Source organism: Crassostrea angulata, chromosome 3 (genome assembly GCF_025612915.1).
Source record: "Crassostrea angulata isolate pt1a10 chromosome 3, ASM2561291v2, whole genome shotgun sequence".
Classification (NCBI taxonomy): domain Eukaryota; kingdom Metazoa; phylum Mollusca; class Bivalvia; order Ostreida; family Ostreidae; genus Magallana; species Magallana angulata.
In genome coordinates, this window is record NC_069113.1 from 30,207,983 (window position 1) to 30,224,012 (window position 16,030).

A 16,030-nucleotide genomic window follows, 5' to 3' on the forward strand; every position below is an offset into this window, starting at 1 on the left:
ACCAATGGTTCAAATGATTCTTGTTAGTAGGACGTTAATTTATTGACGACGCAAATTATTGCTTTTATCATTACAGATTTTAATTTTGACCAAAATTCATCATATACCTATAAATCGCCGAATAATTCTCGAAATAAGTAGAATGCAAGACAAGAAAAGAGTTTTGTAGCCTAATGTATGTTGTTATCAAACTGTAGTGTTTAGTAGCTTTTAAGGATACCAGGGTCGATACCCAATTGAAAAAACATAATTTTAGATTTAATAATTGCTTTGTTTAATTTGTTGTCTGTGCTTCACACGAATGTAATTAAGGAAAAATGGAAACGTTTACATAGCCTTAAATGTGCTATCAAATGACTGCTTCTTGGAAAATACTGATAAGTTCAGTAAATTTACAAGTGGATTACGGTAATGTTAGATTATATTGATGTTAAATTACCTCTATGACGGCGGTTTTTGGATAGTTAAACCCGTACCCATTGGGTATTCGACAAGTAAGACATTTCACATATCTGAAGTTTTGTTCCAAATGTCAATGACACATATCCGCATCTGCCACATAGCCCATGGCATTCTCTGTAGAATTCTTACACTTGAATTCCGGTAGATAACCTTGAAATCTGAATAATATTTACATCTACCAAGTATGATTCCCTATTCTTCTTCAGGAAACTTATAGTCAATTTATGGCTCTATAGAAACAGCCAGACTGAAAACTACACGCACCGTTTATCGATTGGTCGAAATCTACAGCGGCTGAAACTGACAGGAAACTGACAGGACTGAAATCGACACGCCCTGTTTATAGATTGGTCGTAACCTTCTGCGACCTATGAAAAATCACGGACTGCACTAAATTATCATGACGATGACAGACTCAATGTCTCACAGGAGACGATTTGGTTGTTTCTTTCAGCTAACGTACTTATGTACATTAACAGTAGTTTAGTGAATTTTACTTACTTTTTATAATCAATTTATTAATTAGTTATTAGAAATATGTAAATATAAAAAATAAAATGCTTTCTTTAATGATTCACGCGGGTTATGAAGGTAGCGATCATTAAAGAAAAAGATTCAGCTAACGCAGGTTATGTATTTTTCTGCAAAGTGGCCACCTTCATAACCCGAATGAATCCCCAAACAAAGCCTTTTATTATTTAATTGAATATTAAAGAATGTTATTGAATATGATTTGACTCAATGAACCGACACAAATATTAGAAATAGAAAAAGTTTTCTTCATATTAAATAAATACATGTAGATAGAAAGGTTAAGGCAAATTGAAAGGCCGAATATAATTTGACTCAATGAACCGACACAAATATTAGAAATAGAAAAAGTTTTCTTCATATTAAATAAATACATGTAGATAGAAAGGTTAAGGTATTCAATGTATAATGAAGGGATATTGAACAATTTGGAATCATTTTAAACTTGTTAAATATGTTTTGCTAGATTACAATGCAAGTGAAATAAACTAAATTCACATGACTAACAACATATAGGAAGCCGGTCATTTTGCACCTCAGATTTTTTTAAAGAGTTATCTTCCCTTGATGAAAAACAGAAAATTTTAATTTCGTAAAGATATCTGCGGTAAATTATCTATTTTAATTCATATTTTGATAAAGAGAAAGTTTATGCATGTATTAACCAAGAGAGTTTTACAAATTTTAAGTCACTTTCTACAATATCTTAATAAAACATACGTTGCCCATAGACTTCAATGCAAAATTTAAGGTGTAAATTCTTGGACCATAATCAAAATTTTGAAAATTCCTTTGGTGGAATATTTTTATTTCATAACACCTTCAAAATGATATCAAGATTTAAAAATTCGGACCATTCATTTATTAGGTACAAAATGTGGTCGTTATACATTGAATACCTTAAGGCAAATTGAGGGGCCGACTTTGACCGGATGTTGTAAACATACCTACTAATGAATACATAAATAAAGGCTGGGTAAGAGACGAGAACACCAAAAGTATAGAGAGTAGAGGTACTGTCCCATCTGCTGTCTGCCATAAAGACCCAACTCAAGGAGAATTCTGTTCACGTCTGCTTGCTGAATCCGCACGGAGGCTAAAAAAAAATTCAAATGTGACCAAAAAAAAATAATAAAGGATGTGCATATATCATCACTATAGAGGACATATAGGTTGCGATATCCTCTCTAATTACACAAGACAGTTGATTACAGTGAACCTTGAACCAAAACTGAGTTTGTCTCAGTCTGATGCCCACTTCCTGTATTAGTTATGAAAATCTCTGATACCAGCAGGATATAGAAGATGTACATATATATAGAATGAAGTATGCGTCCTGGTTTTAAAAAATGTTTATTTGTTATGGAGTAAGAACATATGCACTTATTTTTACGGGTGAGTTGTCATTACAAGTGTCCCCTTGGAGTGTTCGAGAGACCAAATATTTAGCACGGGGTTACCATCAACCACTTAACTAATAGGACCTGAACTGGCCTTTTAATGAAATCGATTAATTAGTTTTTTGTGTCATACTTGCGAAGTTAATGTTACGTTCACCTTCCATTTGTAATTAAATTATCAGGATCTTAATATGTGCTTTTTTAACCTATTGAATGATTAAAACCTTCCGAAATCCATGGTTAAAATAATCAAAATCCATGCAATCGTTCTGGAATACACATCTAAGATACACCTGTATCATTCAGTCAACTGACTATTAACTGAAAGGTCTGGAAAGGTGACTGAATGACATAGCTATGTCATCAGTCACCTTAGAGTAACATGGCAGTAACGTTACCTTTCCAATGATCATCAGTCACCTTACAGTTACGTGTCGATTACCTTTCCAATGACTGAATAACATAGCTATTTCATCAGTCACCTTACAGTAACATGGCAGTAACGTTACCTTTCCAATGATCATCAGTCACCTTACAGTTACGTGTCGATTACCTTTCCAATGACTGAATAACATAGCTATTTCATCAGTCACCTTACAGTAACATGGCAGTAACGTTACCTTTCCAATGATCATCAGTCACCTTACAGTTACGTGTCGATTACCTTTCCAATGACTGAATAACATAGCTATTTCATCAGTCACCTTACAGTAACATGGCAGTAACGTTACCTTTCCAATGATCATCAGTCACCTTACAGGAACGTGTCGGTTACCTTTCCAATGACTGAATAGCATAGCTATTTCATCAGTCACCTTACAGTAACATGGCAGTAACGTTACCTTTCCAATGATCATCAGTCACCTTACAGTTACGTGTCGATTACCTTTCCAATGACTGAATAACATAGCTATTTCATCAGTCACCTTACAGTAACATGGCAGTAACGTTACCTTTCCAATGATCATCAGTCACCTTACAGTTACGTGTCGATTACCTTTCCAATGACTGAATAACATAGCTATTTCATCAGACACCTTAGAGTAACATGGCAGTAACGTTACCTTTCCAATGATCATCAGTCACCTTACAGGAACGTGTCGGTTACCTTTCCAATGACTGAATAGCATCGCTATTTCATCAGTCACCTTACAGTAACATGGCAGTAACGTTACCTTTCCAATGATCATCAGTCACCTTACAGTTACGTGTCGGTTACCTTTCCAATGACTGAATAGCATAGCTATGCCATCAGTCACCTTACAGTTACCTATTCCATGACTGAATGGCATAGCTATATCATCAATCACCTAACAGTAACGTGTCAGTTACCCATTCAAATGACTGAATGGAATTGCCATGTCATCACTCACCTTACAGTAACGTGTCATTTACCTATTCAATAACTGAATGACATAGCTATGTTATATTTCACCTTACAGTAACGTGTCAGTTACCTATTCAATGACTGAATGGCATTGCTATGTCATCAGTCGCCATACAGTAACGTGTCATTTACCTATTCAATGACTGAGTGGCATAGCTATTTATATCATCTTTCACCTTACAGTAACGTGCCGGTTATATTTCTGCCAATCCAATGACTAAATGGCAAAGCTACGTCATCAGTCACCTTACAGTAATGTGTTTGTTACCTATCCAATGACTGAATGGCACAGCTATGTCATCAGTCACCTTACAGTTTCAGTGTCGTAGCATTGGATACGACCACAGGGGCATCGTATCCGCTCTACACTCTATGACATATATATAATAATACACATGTGTATTATTATATATATGTCATAGAGTGTAGAGCGGATACGATGCCCCTGTGATTTAAAGTTAAATAAAACATAAACAAAAAACATAACATATGAATGAAAACTATTGTATTTTATTTTCTTAGTATAAATATATTTTTCCCCGTGGGTACGAGTTGACTAGTGAAGTCGTACTCAAATATTTGGGTACGAGATGGTTTGGGTGCGAGTCGGGTTGGGTACGACTTGACTTGATTCCGCTAAAAATGGCGTCAAGTCCGAAAAAAAGAAAGTCAGAGGAAAACACAGAAAAGGACTTGCTCTATGCCATGATGAAAATTTGTACAGACTTAGACAAGTCGCATATTATTTTAACTCCGTTAAAAATTGAATGTTGTAACGGGTCGCTCAGTTCTTCGTTTTCTAAGGCATTTTGTAATACAGAGCCCTACGACGATCGCCTCTTATTTGGCGATGTGTTCCACTACGGCATATCGATTTTAAGGGAATTTGTAGAGAGTAAGAAGACTCCAAATGACAGAAAAATGTTGTTTGTGTTTAATAAACTGATGGATTTTGTAAATGGGGGTAAGCAAAACTCCGACGATGTGTTGTAGCTGGCATTTAGATAAAAAAAACCGTGAAGTTTAATTTGTAATTACTACTATGAAGTAAAGTATAAAGAACCAAAACGTATCCATATCAAGAATTGTTGATACATGTGCACTTGGAAACTTTAAAGGTTTTGTGTTCTTTAGACATGGAAAGTTAAATAATCTTTCATATTTCATGTATTTATTTTTTTACAACAGATGGAAGCCTCAAACTTTCTGATCCTCTAGAACTTCAATCCCTCTCAGAACGTGAGCTGACATTACTAGTGGTTAATCATCTGTTTAGGAAACTAGCAACATCATCCTGCTATCTGATTGACAATAATGGTCATGAACACAGAGGGAATAGCTGTGTATGTGGAAAAGATTCTTGTGAAATGACGGGATGGTATGGGGATACCAGTATAGGTGAGAAATGATATCAAACTCAAAAGCTCAGTTGTAACTGCAAGGGCACTGGCACGGTACACCAGAGATGCACGGTTTAAATCCCAGTTGAGACTTGACTTTTTACCACCTGTTACATTGTTATATTAAATGTGGTCACTTTCTTGAAATGTAAGTGGCATTTGAGGCAAAGGTAAGAAAACATAATAAAGGGTGAGGCTTGCCCTTCTCATATTTTGGACTTGAGCCCAAATATTGTTTATATTTCAAGACCCTTTACTGTATATGACATTTACTGTTTATCCTGTAACAATTACTTCTACCAACAAGCTATTTCAACAAATTTTTCTAGTATTGTACATTAATATTTGATATCTTGGAGTCTTTGGAAATCTGTTCATGAAAGTTTCTTAAAATCCAAGGATATAACTAAAGACATATCTTACAAATATTACTACTCTTAAGACATCATAAGATACAAACTGAAGCTATCTTAGACATATCTTAATTTAAGATCTTACAACTTAATACTTCCCCGGTAAAAATTTCTAAATTGGTGCATGTAAATAATTTATCTATGTATTGTTTGTATTATTTTAAAGACTAAAAATAAAACTAAAGCAATAATGTATAGGTAGGTATATTAAGTCAATTCATCAATTAGTGCTTTATCCTCTCATAACATCCAAATGTATGTACATGTAAAGTAGATGTGATTTTACATCTCAGAGTACTCTGCCTTGGTCTAGATATTGGTGTCCTCTTCTTTTATTTTAAAAAGTGGTAGTTCACAACCTACATATTTTCTGTTGAGTTTATAAAGGATAAGACAACCGTTGTGATGTCTTAAAGTATAGACGATGATTTTGAAGATGTTTCGTAAGTTGGGACGGCTTCCAGAAACTATCTTGAGACTAGGATGTGTCCTAAGATAAATCTTAGGCATATCTTGGTCTTAAGATTAGCTTCATTAACTTGCCCACTGAATGTTAATTCATAAACATCGAAATATCTCTTATGTGTTATATTGGTTTAAAGCTTGAATATTCAGAATAGGCTTTCAACACAAGATGTGTGAGACCATGGTTGATGTTGTCAGTTCTATCTCGCACCGATCAAGTCAAAACTTTATTATCACTTGTTTCAGGAAATGCAGAGGTGTGGCATGGGAACATTGATATCATCATCAATGATGATTTGGCTGTGGAACCGTTGGAAGAGACCCCCAGTGAACAGTCTCCCCTAGAAGTAAAATTAGAGGCTTCATTGAAAACAAATCCACAGATCGCAGCACAAACTATAGTTTTTTCTTTTCTCCAAAAAAAGAGACACCCAGAACGTGAGCACTTTTTAACCCCATGCATTGGAGTAAGACGTTCAGAGCTTTTTATCATGCTTTATGATTCAGAACATGATGTTTTGCTAGAGAGTTCTACTGTACCCCTCTTTGAGAATGAATTTTCTTGTGAATTTTCTTTCTGTGCAATTCTAGTTTGTTGGTTAACAGTTAACTACCGTTTTTTTTGTAGTGGTTTAAATGAAAAGTTCAAAATGCTGAAAAGCAATTTTTTTGACATTGCTAAAGAGAAAATCACTGTATATGAAAAAGGACTACAGTTTCAAAGTGTCAAAACTTGTAATTGTCCAGAGCTTAAGCTGGCAAGACCCTATATTTCATCATTTATGCACGATACCCAAAAAGTGCTAATTGAAAAGTACTTAAAATTGAATAAATCTGATGAAAATGGTCTAGATGTGAAAAATTAAAGCTAATTGTTCCACATTAATTTGTAAATCATTCATTGCTTTTATTTCTTCTGGATTTTGATTTTTTCCCCAGAAAGTTTTGAATATTTTGCAACTGAATGGCTGAACAAAGTTGTATGGACAGGGTCTGGAAAATTAAAAAATTTTAAATTCCCAATACAATGATGTATCTCTATCTAATATCTGTAATCTTGTATGCCCTCTGGGCCCAAAATTGGAAATAAACTATTATTAGGGTCTTCCGTTTCCAACGGAAGACCCTATTGTTTTTCTTCGGATTCTTTTTCATTATTATTATTCTTCCTCTGACTTTTCTTGAGGCTTATATCTCAAAAACTATTCAACCGATTACCACGAAATTTTCAGAACTTGTTTGGTATCGTAAATACTCGAGGTTGTTAAAATTTGAACGTATGACGTCACTTCCGGTTTCAGAAACTGACGATTTTGTAAATTTTTAAGGGTCATTTTGTCCACGCATCTTCTCCGAAACTAATCAAGATAGAAGCCTGAAATTTTCAGGGATTGTAGATAAATGTATGTAGATGTACCCCATTGTCTTTACTTATGAAAATTGTGCAAGGCTTCGAAGCTCGCCTGAACCTGAAAATAAGAACCAAATTTTTCCACGAAATTTTTGAACATTTTCTGAAATATCTTTTGATGTATACATATTTTGTTAAATAATGTAAAACAAAAGATGTTTATTTTTGCAAGACCTTTAATTTGATATCAAGGAAAAGGGGCTGGCCCCTCAAATTAGGGGCCAGGGGGGCTCTAAAGTCTTCTAACAATAACTTTTTACTGAACAATAATTTGTTATTAATCATAGAAGCAAAAATGTTCATTGTACAACCGTTTATCTATACAGTACCATGGCTAAGTCATATATTACGTAATTAGGGGTTTCAAGGGGCCAGCAGTTCAAAACTTTGATCATTTATATCGGAAAACGGAGAAACATTTTGAAAAGCAATGTAGAACAAAAGTTGCTCAAAATAATGTTCTGTACAATATGCCACCTTAAATTTTTTTGTTGATGGCCCCATTAAGGAGTTTAAGGGTCGGCCCCTTAAACACATTTGTACAGATATCTCGAGAACGGTTAACTCTTTGTGAACACCTGGTGAACAAAATATGTTTATATTTGCAAGACCTTTAATTTGATATCAAGAAAAAGGGGCTGGTCCCTCAAATTAGGGGCCAAGAGGGCTCTAAAATCGTCTTACAATAACTCTTTACTGAACAAAAATTTGTTATTAATTATAGAAGCAAAAATGTTCACTGTACAGCTGTTTATCTTTACAGTACCATAGCAAAGTCATATATTACGTAATTAGGGGTTTCAAGGGGCCAGAAGTTCAAAACTTTGACTATTATTATCTGAAAAAGGAGAAATATTTTTAAAAGCAATGTATAACACAAAATGTTAAGAATAATGTTCATAACAATATGGCAACTAAAAAATTTGTGTTGGTCGCCCCGATAAGGAGTTAAAGGGTCGGCCCCTAAAACACAGCTGTTCAGATATTTCGAAAACGTTTAACAATTCGTGAATACATGTGAACAAAATATGTTTACATTTGCGAGACCTTTATTTGATATAAAGAAAAAAGGGCTGGCCCCTAAAATTAGGGGCTAAAAGGGCTAGTAAGTCTTTTTATGATAACTTTTTTCTAAGCGATAATTTGTATTTTTCATTTAGCAAAAACAAAGAACTTTGTAAGCTTAATCTAACACTGAAATTCGTTTTCAAATCGGACCATGCACTACAGAGAAGTTCGGGTTTAAAATTTGATTTTTCCGGACATTTTGATTCCGCGTTCTTGATTTTAAAAAAAGCGTGAAGTTAAATGAAAAATTAATTCGTACCAAAAATAATCGTGTCAAGTCGTACATGAACACATTCGGGTTTATTTTGTTAAGATATTCTTGAAATCGAAAAAGTTTTTGTTAAGTCGTACCAAGAATTATTCGATTTCATACTAAATTGTTTTAGTTACTCTTGTTCTTGGCTTAAGAACTCTGCTTCTTACAGATACTTCTAGCTTTTCTCTTGACATTAACGGAAGACCCACTCGTTGCTTTGCAACGAGCTTTGCTCTAGTTATTATTATATTCCAATTTATTTGATTTTGTGAATTGAAATAAAAAAAGGATAATTTCTTTATAATTAATCATTAAAAGTTAGAAAAAGTTTGCATTTCTTCTTGTGAAAAGTTGGTTACATTGTCGGATAGCTATTTCTTAGTACAGATGTATATTTAAGTTACTTCAATCATATTTGAAAGTAACTTTTCTGGTTTTAGTTTTGTTTTTTGTTGTTGTTTTTTTTTTATATTCATTTTCATGTTTAAAGTTTCTATTAATCACAGAATAATTAATGCTTATATTATCTGACATCAATAAAATAAAATTAGACATTATGAACTTAAACAATGTTTTTCAAGGAACTAGAAAATGTTCTGAACAATATTAGCAGTTGACATCTAGCATGAGCCATGCATGAACCTCTATGATCTTAATCGCAGTGCTCCAATCTACAGGTATACAGACTCGCACAGATAGCAAAGCAGTAAACTTTTTAAAAAAAAATGGACAAGAAATAGTGAGATGCGATTTGTGGCTGAGCATAACATATCTCAGTATGAGTAATGACGTAAATGGTGATTGTACAGAGTAGTGTGGCAACGCACACACAGAATCTCAAAGTGCGTTAAATCATTGAAGAACAGGTCAGGACTTGTTAATAAGAGTTATCTCTCTTCCAACAAAATATTTTACCTCCCAATCTTTTATCTGAAAGAGGCTATGGCATGCAAAATTGACAAAAATGAGCTTAACATAGTTTCACAGTCGATAGACTAGGTTTACCGGTTGTAAACTATACTTTCCGGATAGAAAACTATAGTTAACGACGTTAATCTATATTTCACATCTGTAAACCATAGTTAACGCGATCATCAGTGTTTAGTGTAAAACTATAAAATTATAATAAACACCGAAAACAACCATTTCCGATTGCAAAACATAATTTGATAAAGATAGTTTAACGATTGTGGAGTTATGATAACAACTCTTAACTGTAATAGTTAACGAATGTAAATTATAGTTTAAAGATGTGAATCTATATTTATCAGCATAGTCTATTAAATTTTATGCAGACAAACTTAGATTAGTATTCGTAAACTATAGTTTACAACCGTTAAATATGGTTTCACAGATAAAAAAAAATGTAGTTAACGAATCGTAAACTATAGTCATTCGATAAAGATAGTTTTATATCTACTAGACATCACATATTTTGTTAACCTATGTAAAGAAACGCAAATTACACAACAATTGTAGGCTAAAGGAGTCGGGTTTTGTTAGGGAATAATTAGCATGCGATAAAAAAAATCTGATATTTGAGCATTTGAACAACTTTAAATGTGTTGTATGCGTGGCCTAGTGTAAATGCGGAGGTCTTTTTGATTTTGCGGTCGCTGGATCGACTCCACCAAGTATTTTTCTTTTCTTTTCACATAAACCATGATAAGAAATAAAGTTTAAATCAGTGCCGCGGTTGGGGTACATGACGGGGTTTGCATAATTATACGAATTGAAAAAAAAAACGTAAAAATGTCAATAATTTAATATTAAATTGAACAATAGGGGGGGGGGGGGGGAATTATATCAATATAAGTAATAAGGAACCATTCTCTGTTTGTATATATGTAAATATGTTATACACATTTTATGTAGTACCTCTTGTATCGTTTACGTGGTTTTGAGAGCATAAATGAATTGAATTGAAATTTTAATGTTTTGAGGTGATTAAATACGGTCATACATGTTCAAATCACAGCCCTTCGAGCTTTATTAGATTTGATGATCCCGACCGTATTTGATCACCCCATAATACACGAGGAATGATTTCTTATTCCTTAAATATGCAAGTGAACCATTATAATTGTTTATTTATTTTTTTCTCTACTCACGCATAAAGTATATATTGTGTATATGTTTGTAATATTCTCGATGTTGTAAATTACAACCAAAGAGATAAAATAAACTGTTCAACTGTTCAGTGAGGGTTGACATTTAATAGGATAATGCAAAAATTGAAAATATTCCCAGTTGCGACAATAACTGCACCATGCCCAAACAATCAAAAGCACGAAATACATGGACGACTAGAACGGACTTTCAAGTAGACTAGTTATCATGGCAAACTTTTGTAAACTATGTTCACTATCACAGATTGAAGATGAATTCCATTTTATTTTAATCTGTCCATTTTATAAAGAAATAAGAAAGATGTATGCAAAAACAAAATATCATTATGAAAAGCATTCTGTCTTTAAACTCATTCACTTACTCTCAACAAAGGATATCAAAGAGTTGTGTAATTTGGGCAAATACCTTTATAAATGGTCAATGATGAAAGTATAACTATTGTTTTTGTTTTGAGAATATACTCTTCATTATCCTGTTTACTTTTGCACGCTGCTATGTACGCTACTATGTGCACCCGCAGACTAGTCTAAGATTGTTATGTTTTAAAAAAAATGTCTACATGTGTTCGTATACTTTACTTATGTATATATGATAAACCTATGAATCGTATGGTTCTTGGTAATAAACAATACAATACATAGATGTTTCTTCTGTATAACGTTTTAATCGACAATAATAATTTACGTATACTTTAAAAAAAAAAAAACTTTTTATAAATAATTGATTGAATGATTTATAGGTAAATGTAAAAAAAAAAAAATTTGGATAATTTATTAAATGATTTAAAGGTAAATATAAATGATGAAAAATTTTCTTTGGTGCTTCATTCGAGCATTGAGAGTAGAAAACATTGCAGAAAAAAGTTCATATTTATGGACTTCTAGACATATTGCATATTTCTGGCCACTACCTTCATACCCGCATGAAACAAAAAAAAACATTTTATTGTTTAAGACACATGAGTATCGGTCGTGTGAAGGCTTAACTAAACCACCAGACGCCCAAAGTTCATTTGTGGCGGGGTGTCCTTCTCAAATATGTGTTTTGAGTAGATACATTTTTATCGAATTTTATGTGTCAATGCAATTTTTTTTTTTTACAAAAATAGTCATCAAACTTTGAACATGACTTTATAATCTATTTTTCGTAAAAAAAAAAAAATAGTTTAATAACACATTTTATTTGATCGCGTTATCTGTATTTACACCATATAAAAGCCGTTTGAAATTTCAATTTTCTTTTTTTTTCTTTTTCTTTTCTTTTTTCGTCATTCGATAATTCTAAAACATGTATATACGTCCTATTATTTGAATAATTTTAATTTTTTTTAGATGAGCTAGAGTGTTGTATATATATACATGTATATATTGCGGCATTTAAGATTAACATTCCAAATGTTTTTGTTTAAAAAAAAAAAAGAGCGAAAATATTTTTTAATTAACTTTGGTGATGCCTTGACAGGGTGCCCGCGGGCGGGGCAGGGAGATCTGTGATCTAATCTGTGCTGACATACTGAAAGACAACGACAGCAGATTAACAGATTAACTACCTACAAATTACGTATTATTGATCTAATTATCTACTGGCACAAAAATATTTATTTAGTGATTTTTTTTGTCCATCAAAAATGTAAACAAGATACATATATATTTTTTTTTCCAGGAGGTTTTATATAAATTTTTTTGTTGTAAAATTTCGATCCACTAATAATATCGGGTGGAATTTGCACGCCATAGATCGCGGCGAGGGAACCTTTTCACTTCACACAGAACAGAATCCGTCTCGGAATTTATAACTTCAATTACTATTGCAGAACATTAAGACACTCACCACTTTCTGAAATGCCTTAAAAGAATTCAAGTGCGATCTCTTGATAAAATATTTATAGGGGGACTTACATGCTTAATTTTGTTGACACAGGAATGGTTTTATCTTTTATTTTTAATTCCATAATGAAGTCCTGCATGGGGGTTTTTAGTCAAAGCTTTGGAAAATATCCAGTGAAAGACTTAAAGAATGGCCGTAGGAACTGGGAAAACAGTAGAAATGTGACAAAGGCTGTGGAAAAACACGCCACTGTCTGCTTGAAACTGCTCTTTCTTTACCGATTATATTACTGCTACAAATCTGTGTCTAATTTTTATGGAGAACAGTCTTTCTGTATGGTCGTCTATCAATATTTTTACCACTGGGAAGAGAGATCGTTTACGATTTGCCAATATTGAATCTATAAAGTCAGCAATGGTAAATCAGGTACTCTAACAGTAATAAAATAGTACATATATACTATGCACCCGTCCATCAGATCCGATTTTTTTATACACTAATGATACTAACCAAGAGTGAGTGTACTGCGTTTTGTTTGTAAATTATTACACTAAAATAAATCACAGTTTTAAAAAAATGCGAATTTAAAAAAAAAAATCGGGGGGGGGGGGGGGGTGGTCGATGAGATTTTTTATGATATATGTAAAAGTAAGTTCCGGGTACATGGAGGGCCCACGCTTCTCTCGCTGGTTGGCACCTGTTGAGTGCCATTTTTGTATCTCGGGTAGGGTAAACATTCCACTATTTCTGTCTATTTGGCCAGCAAATAAAACGTCCAACACCGGACATACAGCCCTGGTCCTGATTGTGCTTCTGTCAATGTTTTCTTTTGATGAAGTTATTAAGAAAGAATTCACCATATAATCACGATAATTCACCAATGATTGCCCTTTCAACACCGGAAAGAATAATGAATACATTTTTTTTATTATTGATTAAAATTGAATTGGGGGTGTATTATTTGTAAATCGGTGTATTCTGGTGTTCTTTTGTGGAAATATTGGCGACCAATGACGGCTTGCGTAAATTAAAATATCTGAGGAATTTAACGCAATATACAAAGAGAAGTGATCGAAATGGCCGTCCTCGAACATGCATCCCCCCTCTCCTTTGTTATATTAAACATACTAGGTATTCCATCAAGATGCGATGAGTTAAATATGATCAAATAGAGAAATTAAGAAAACACATCATTATAGTTTTTTGTTGATTTATTTCTGCAAAAATCTATTTTTATTGCACTATTCTTGAGATTCTCGGTCTCCATTTCAGCTTTTTACACACAAACAAGCATACACACTCATACACATACCATATTTACATCAGTATATAACAACAGATTGCGTATATCTGTGCACATTGTTCTAGCTATGTACATTTTGATATTTACAAATATTTTTTTTAACAAATGAATTAATTAACATACATGTAGCACTAAAATACACACAAAAAGACCATTCAATATATTCACCGAAAATAAATCTGAGTGTTTGAGACAACATTCTCCATTGAAATGACTATATGGATATCACAAAGTATCACAAATGAATGTTTCGAGACGAAAATCACTGGGCGGTCTGGAGTCGCTGGAGACCCGTGTACTGCGATCCACAGTAGGTGGAGGGTGGGGGCAGGGAGGAGTAGCCCGCTAGGGAGCCCGTGGACGGAGGGACGGACGGAACCTGGGAGGCAGGGAGGTAGGATCCACCGAGGGACGATCCCAGAGACGACCCTAGCGTGGAGTTCATGTTCATGTTCATACCTGGCGTGTTGTAGTAAGGGTTGTATCCACCGGGGGCAGAGGTATTCCACGAGTCAGGTTTGGACGGCAAGCCGTATTGCTGTGGTTGTGGCAATCCCTGAGAAAACGCAGACAGAGCCATGGAGTTGAACGGAGGGTAGGGCTTATAACCGGAGGGAGAGCCATAGAGACTGAAGTGTCCGTAAGAGTTCACATGTTGAACATGAGCCGGGTCCTCGCGCTTTTGACGCTGAATCTTGAATCTCTTTGCTCGTCTGAGAAAGCTTCCATTGCCAAACATGTCACCACAGCCGGGGTGGAGGGCCCAGTAATTTCCTTTCCCTGGTCGACCTGGAGCTCTTGGAATTTTCACAAAACAGTCATTCAAGGAAAGGTTGTGACGAATGGAGTTCTGCCACCGCTGTTGGTTGTCTTTGAAGTAAGGAAAACGGTTCATGATAAAAGCGTAGATCTCATTGAGCGTCATCATTCCAGAGGTTGAACTTTCAATGGACATTGTAATTAGAGCGATGTAGGAATACGGCGGTTTGACATCGGCAAATCTCCTCTTCTGCTGAGAAAGCGTGGAGGTTCCGGAGTATTTCATGTCATACTCGTCCATGTCCGACTCCGGGGAGTTGACGTCGTCCGGGATGTCCGAGTCGCTGTGGTCAGACTTTAGGTTTCTGTTGGCCTGGTCGTCCTCGGCCATGCTGTGGGGCGGCATGGCTCCGTACATCCCCGGGGGTGTGGGCATCAGGTGGGAGGCTGAGGCCATCATACACGATGATTTATCCTCCATGTCGTGGCCGCCTAGAACTGCACCGTTGTTCTCTATCATAGTATTCGTCAAGTCAGGCTTCAATCAAAATTAATATTATCTCTCCGTTGGAAAATATTTTACTTGTGATATGAGAATTCGAAAAGTCAATGTTTTCTCTGGAAAGGTTACCGTAAACCTATGATTTATCGCCGAACATGTCTGTTTTTAGTATTCCGAGAATATAAAGGCCGGTCCGAGAACGCGCTCTGATTGGTCAGTTTTGGTCCACAATCGTGTTTTTATAAGCTAATTGACTTTAACTAGTGCTTTGTAAAGAGATTAACGGTCAGTGAAAGTTGAATGAAAAATCGCCCCTGGATACGAAAAGGACATGAAAACCAACCCTCCGTGAAATCACTAATTTGTTTTTGAAAGGAAGAGTAGATTTAACTCCTCCCACCAGATCTAAACTGTTTGCATACTGATTACAGAAGCAACTAAGAAGGAAAATTGCTGAGAAAATACATGACAAGAAATACAAATGTTTGCAAACAACAGATTCAATGTTTAATGTTTTTATTTCAATATATGTTTAAGACTAGTAATTTTGACCGAAATGTTTTTGTTAAGTGTCATTATTTGGACGTGAGTATTTGTCGTTTGGCGCGTGTTTTTGTAGTCACAAGCAATAATAAACGAAAAATTAAACCAATGTTATTAAAATCTCATCCCACTTTATAAATTCTCAACTCAAAGCTATATTCCATTCATTCACG

At 34.5% G+C, this 16,030-nt stretch overlaps 2 protein-coding genes across 2 annotated transcripts; one reads left to right on the top strand and one right to left on the bottom strand.

Moving 5' to 3' along the window:
• Positions 1–4,388: 4,388 nt before the first annotated feature.
• LOC128176783 (uncharacterized) lies at positions 4,389–7,088 on the top strand. The gene is made up of 3 exons (XM_052843318.1): positions 4,389–4,744; positions 4,969–5,178; positions 6,305–7,088. The coding sequence occupies exons 1-3, from the start codon at positions 4,423–4,425 to the stop codon at positions 6,922–6,924; spliced, it is 1,152 nt and encodes a 383-aa protein (XP_052699278.1). The 5' UTR covers positions 4,389–4,422; the 3' UTR covers positions 6,925–7,088.
• Positions 7,089–13,943: 6,855 nt separating this feature from the next.
• LOC128176784 (forkhead box protein B1-like) lies at positions 13,944–15,476 on the bottom strand. Its single transcript, XM_052843319.1, has one exon. It carries the CDS (start codon positions 15,330–15,332, stop codon positions 14,316–14,318), a length of 1,017 nt encoding a protein of 338 aa, XP_052699279.1. The 5' UTR covers positions 15,333–15,476; the 3' UTR covers positions 13,944–14,315.
• Between the last annotated feature and the right edge of the window lie 554 nt (positions 15,477–16,030).

Coding starts and splice junctions, on each gene's coding strand:
- LOC128176783 (XM_052843318.1), top strand. CDS start 4,423: ATGGCGTCAAGTCCGAAAAAAAGAAAGTCAGAGGAAAACACAGAAAAG. Junction 4,745..4,968: donor GATGGATTTTGTAAATGGGG/GTAAGCAAAACT, acceptor TTTTTACAACAG/ATGGAAGCCTCAAACTTTCT. Junction 5,179..6,304: donor GTATGGGGATACCAGTATAG/GTGAGAAATGAT, acceptor CACTTGTTTCAG/GAAATGCAGAGGTGTGGCAT.
- LOC128176784 (XM_052843319.1), bottom strand. CDS start 15,332: ATGATAGAGAACAACGGTGCAGTTCTAGGCGGCCACGACATGGAGGAT.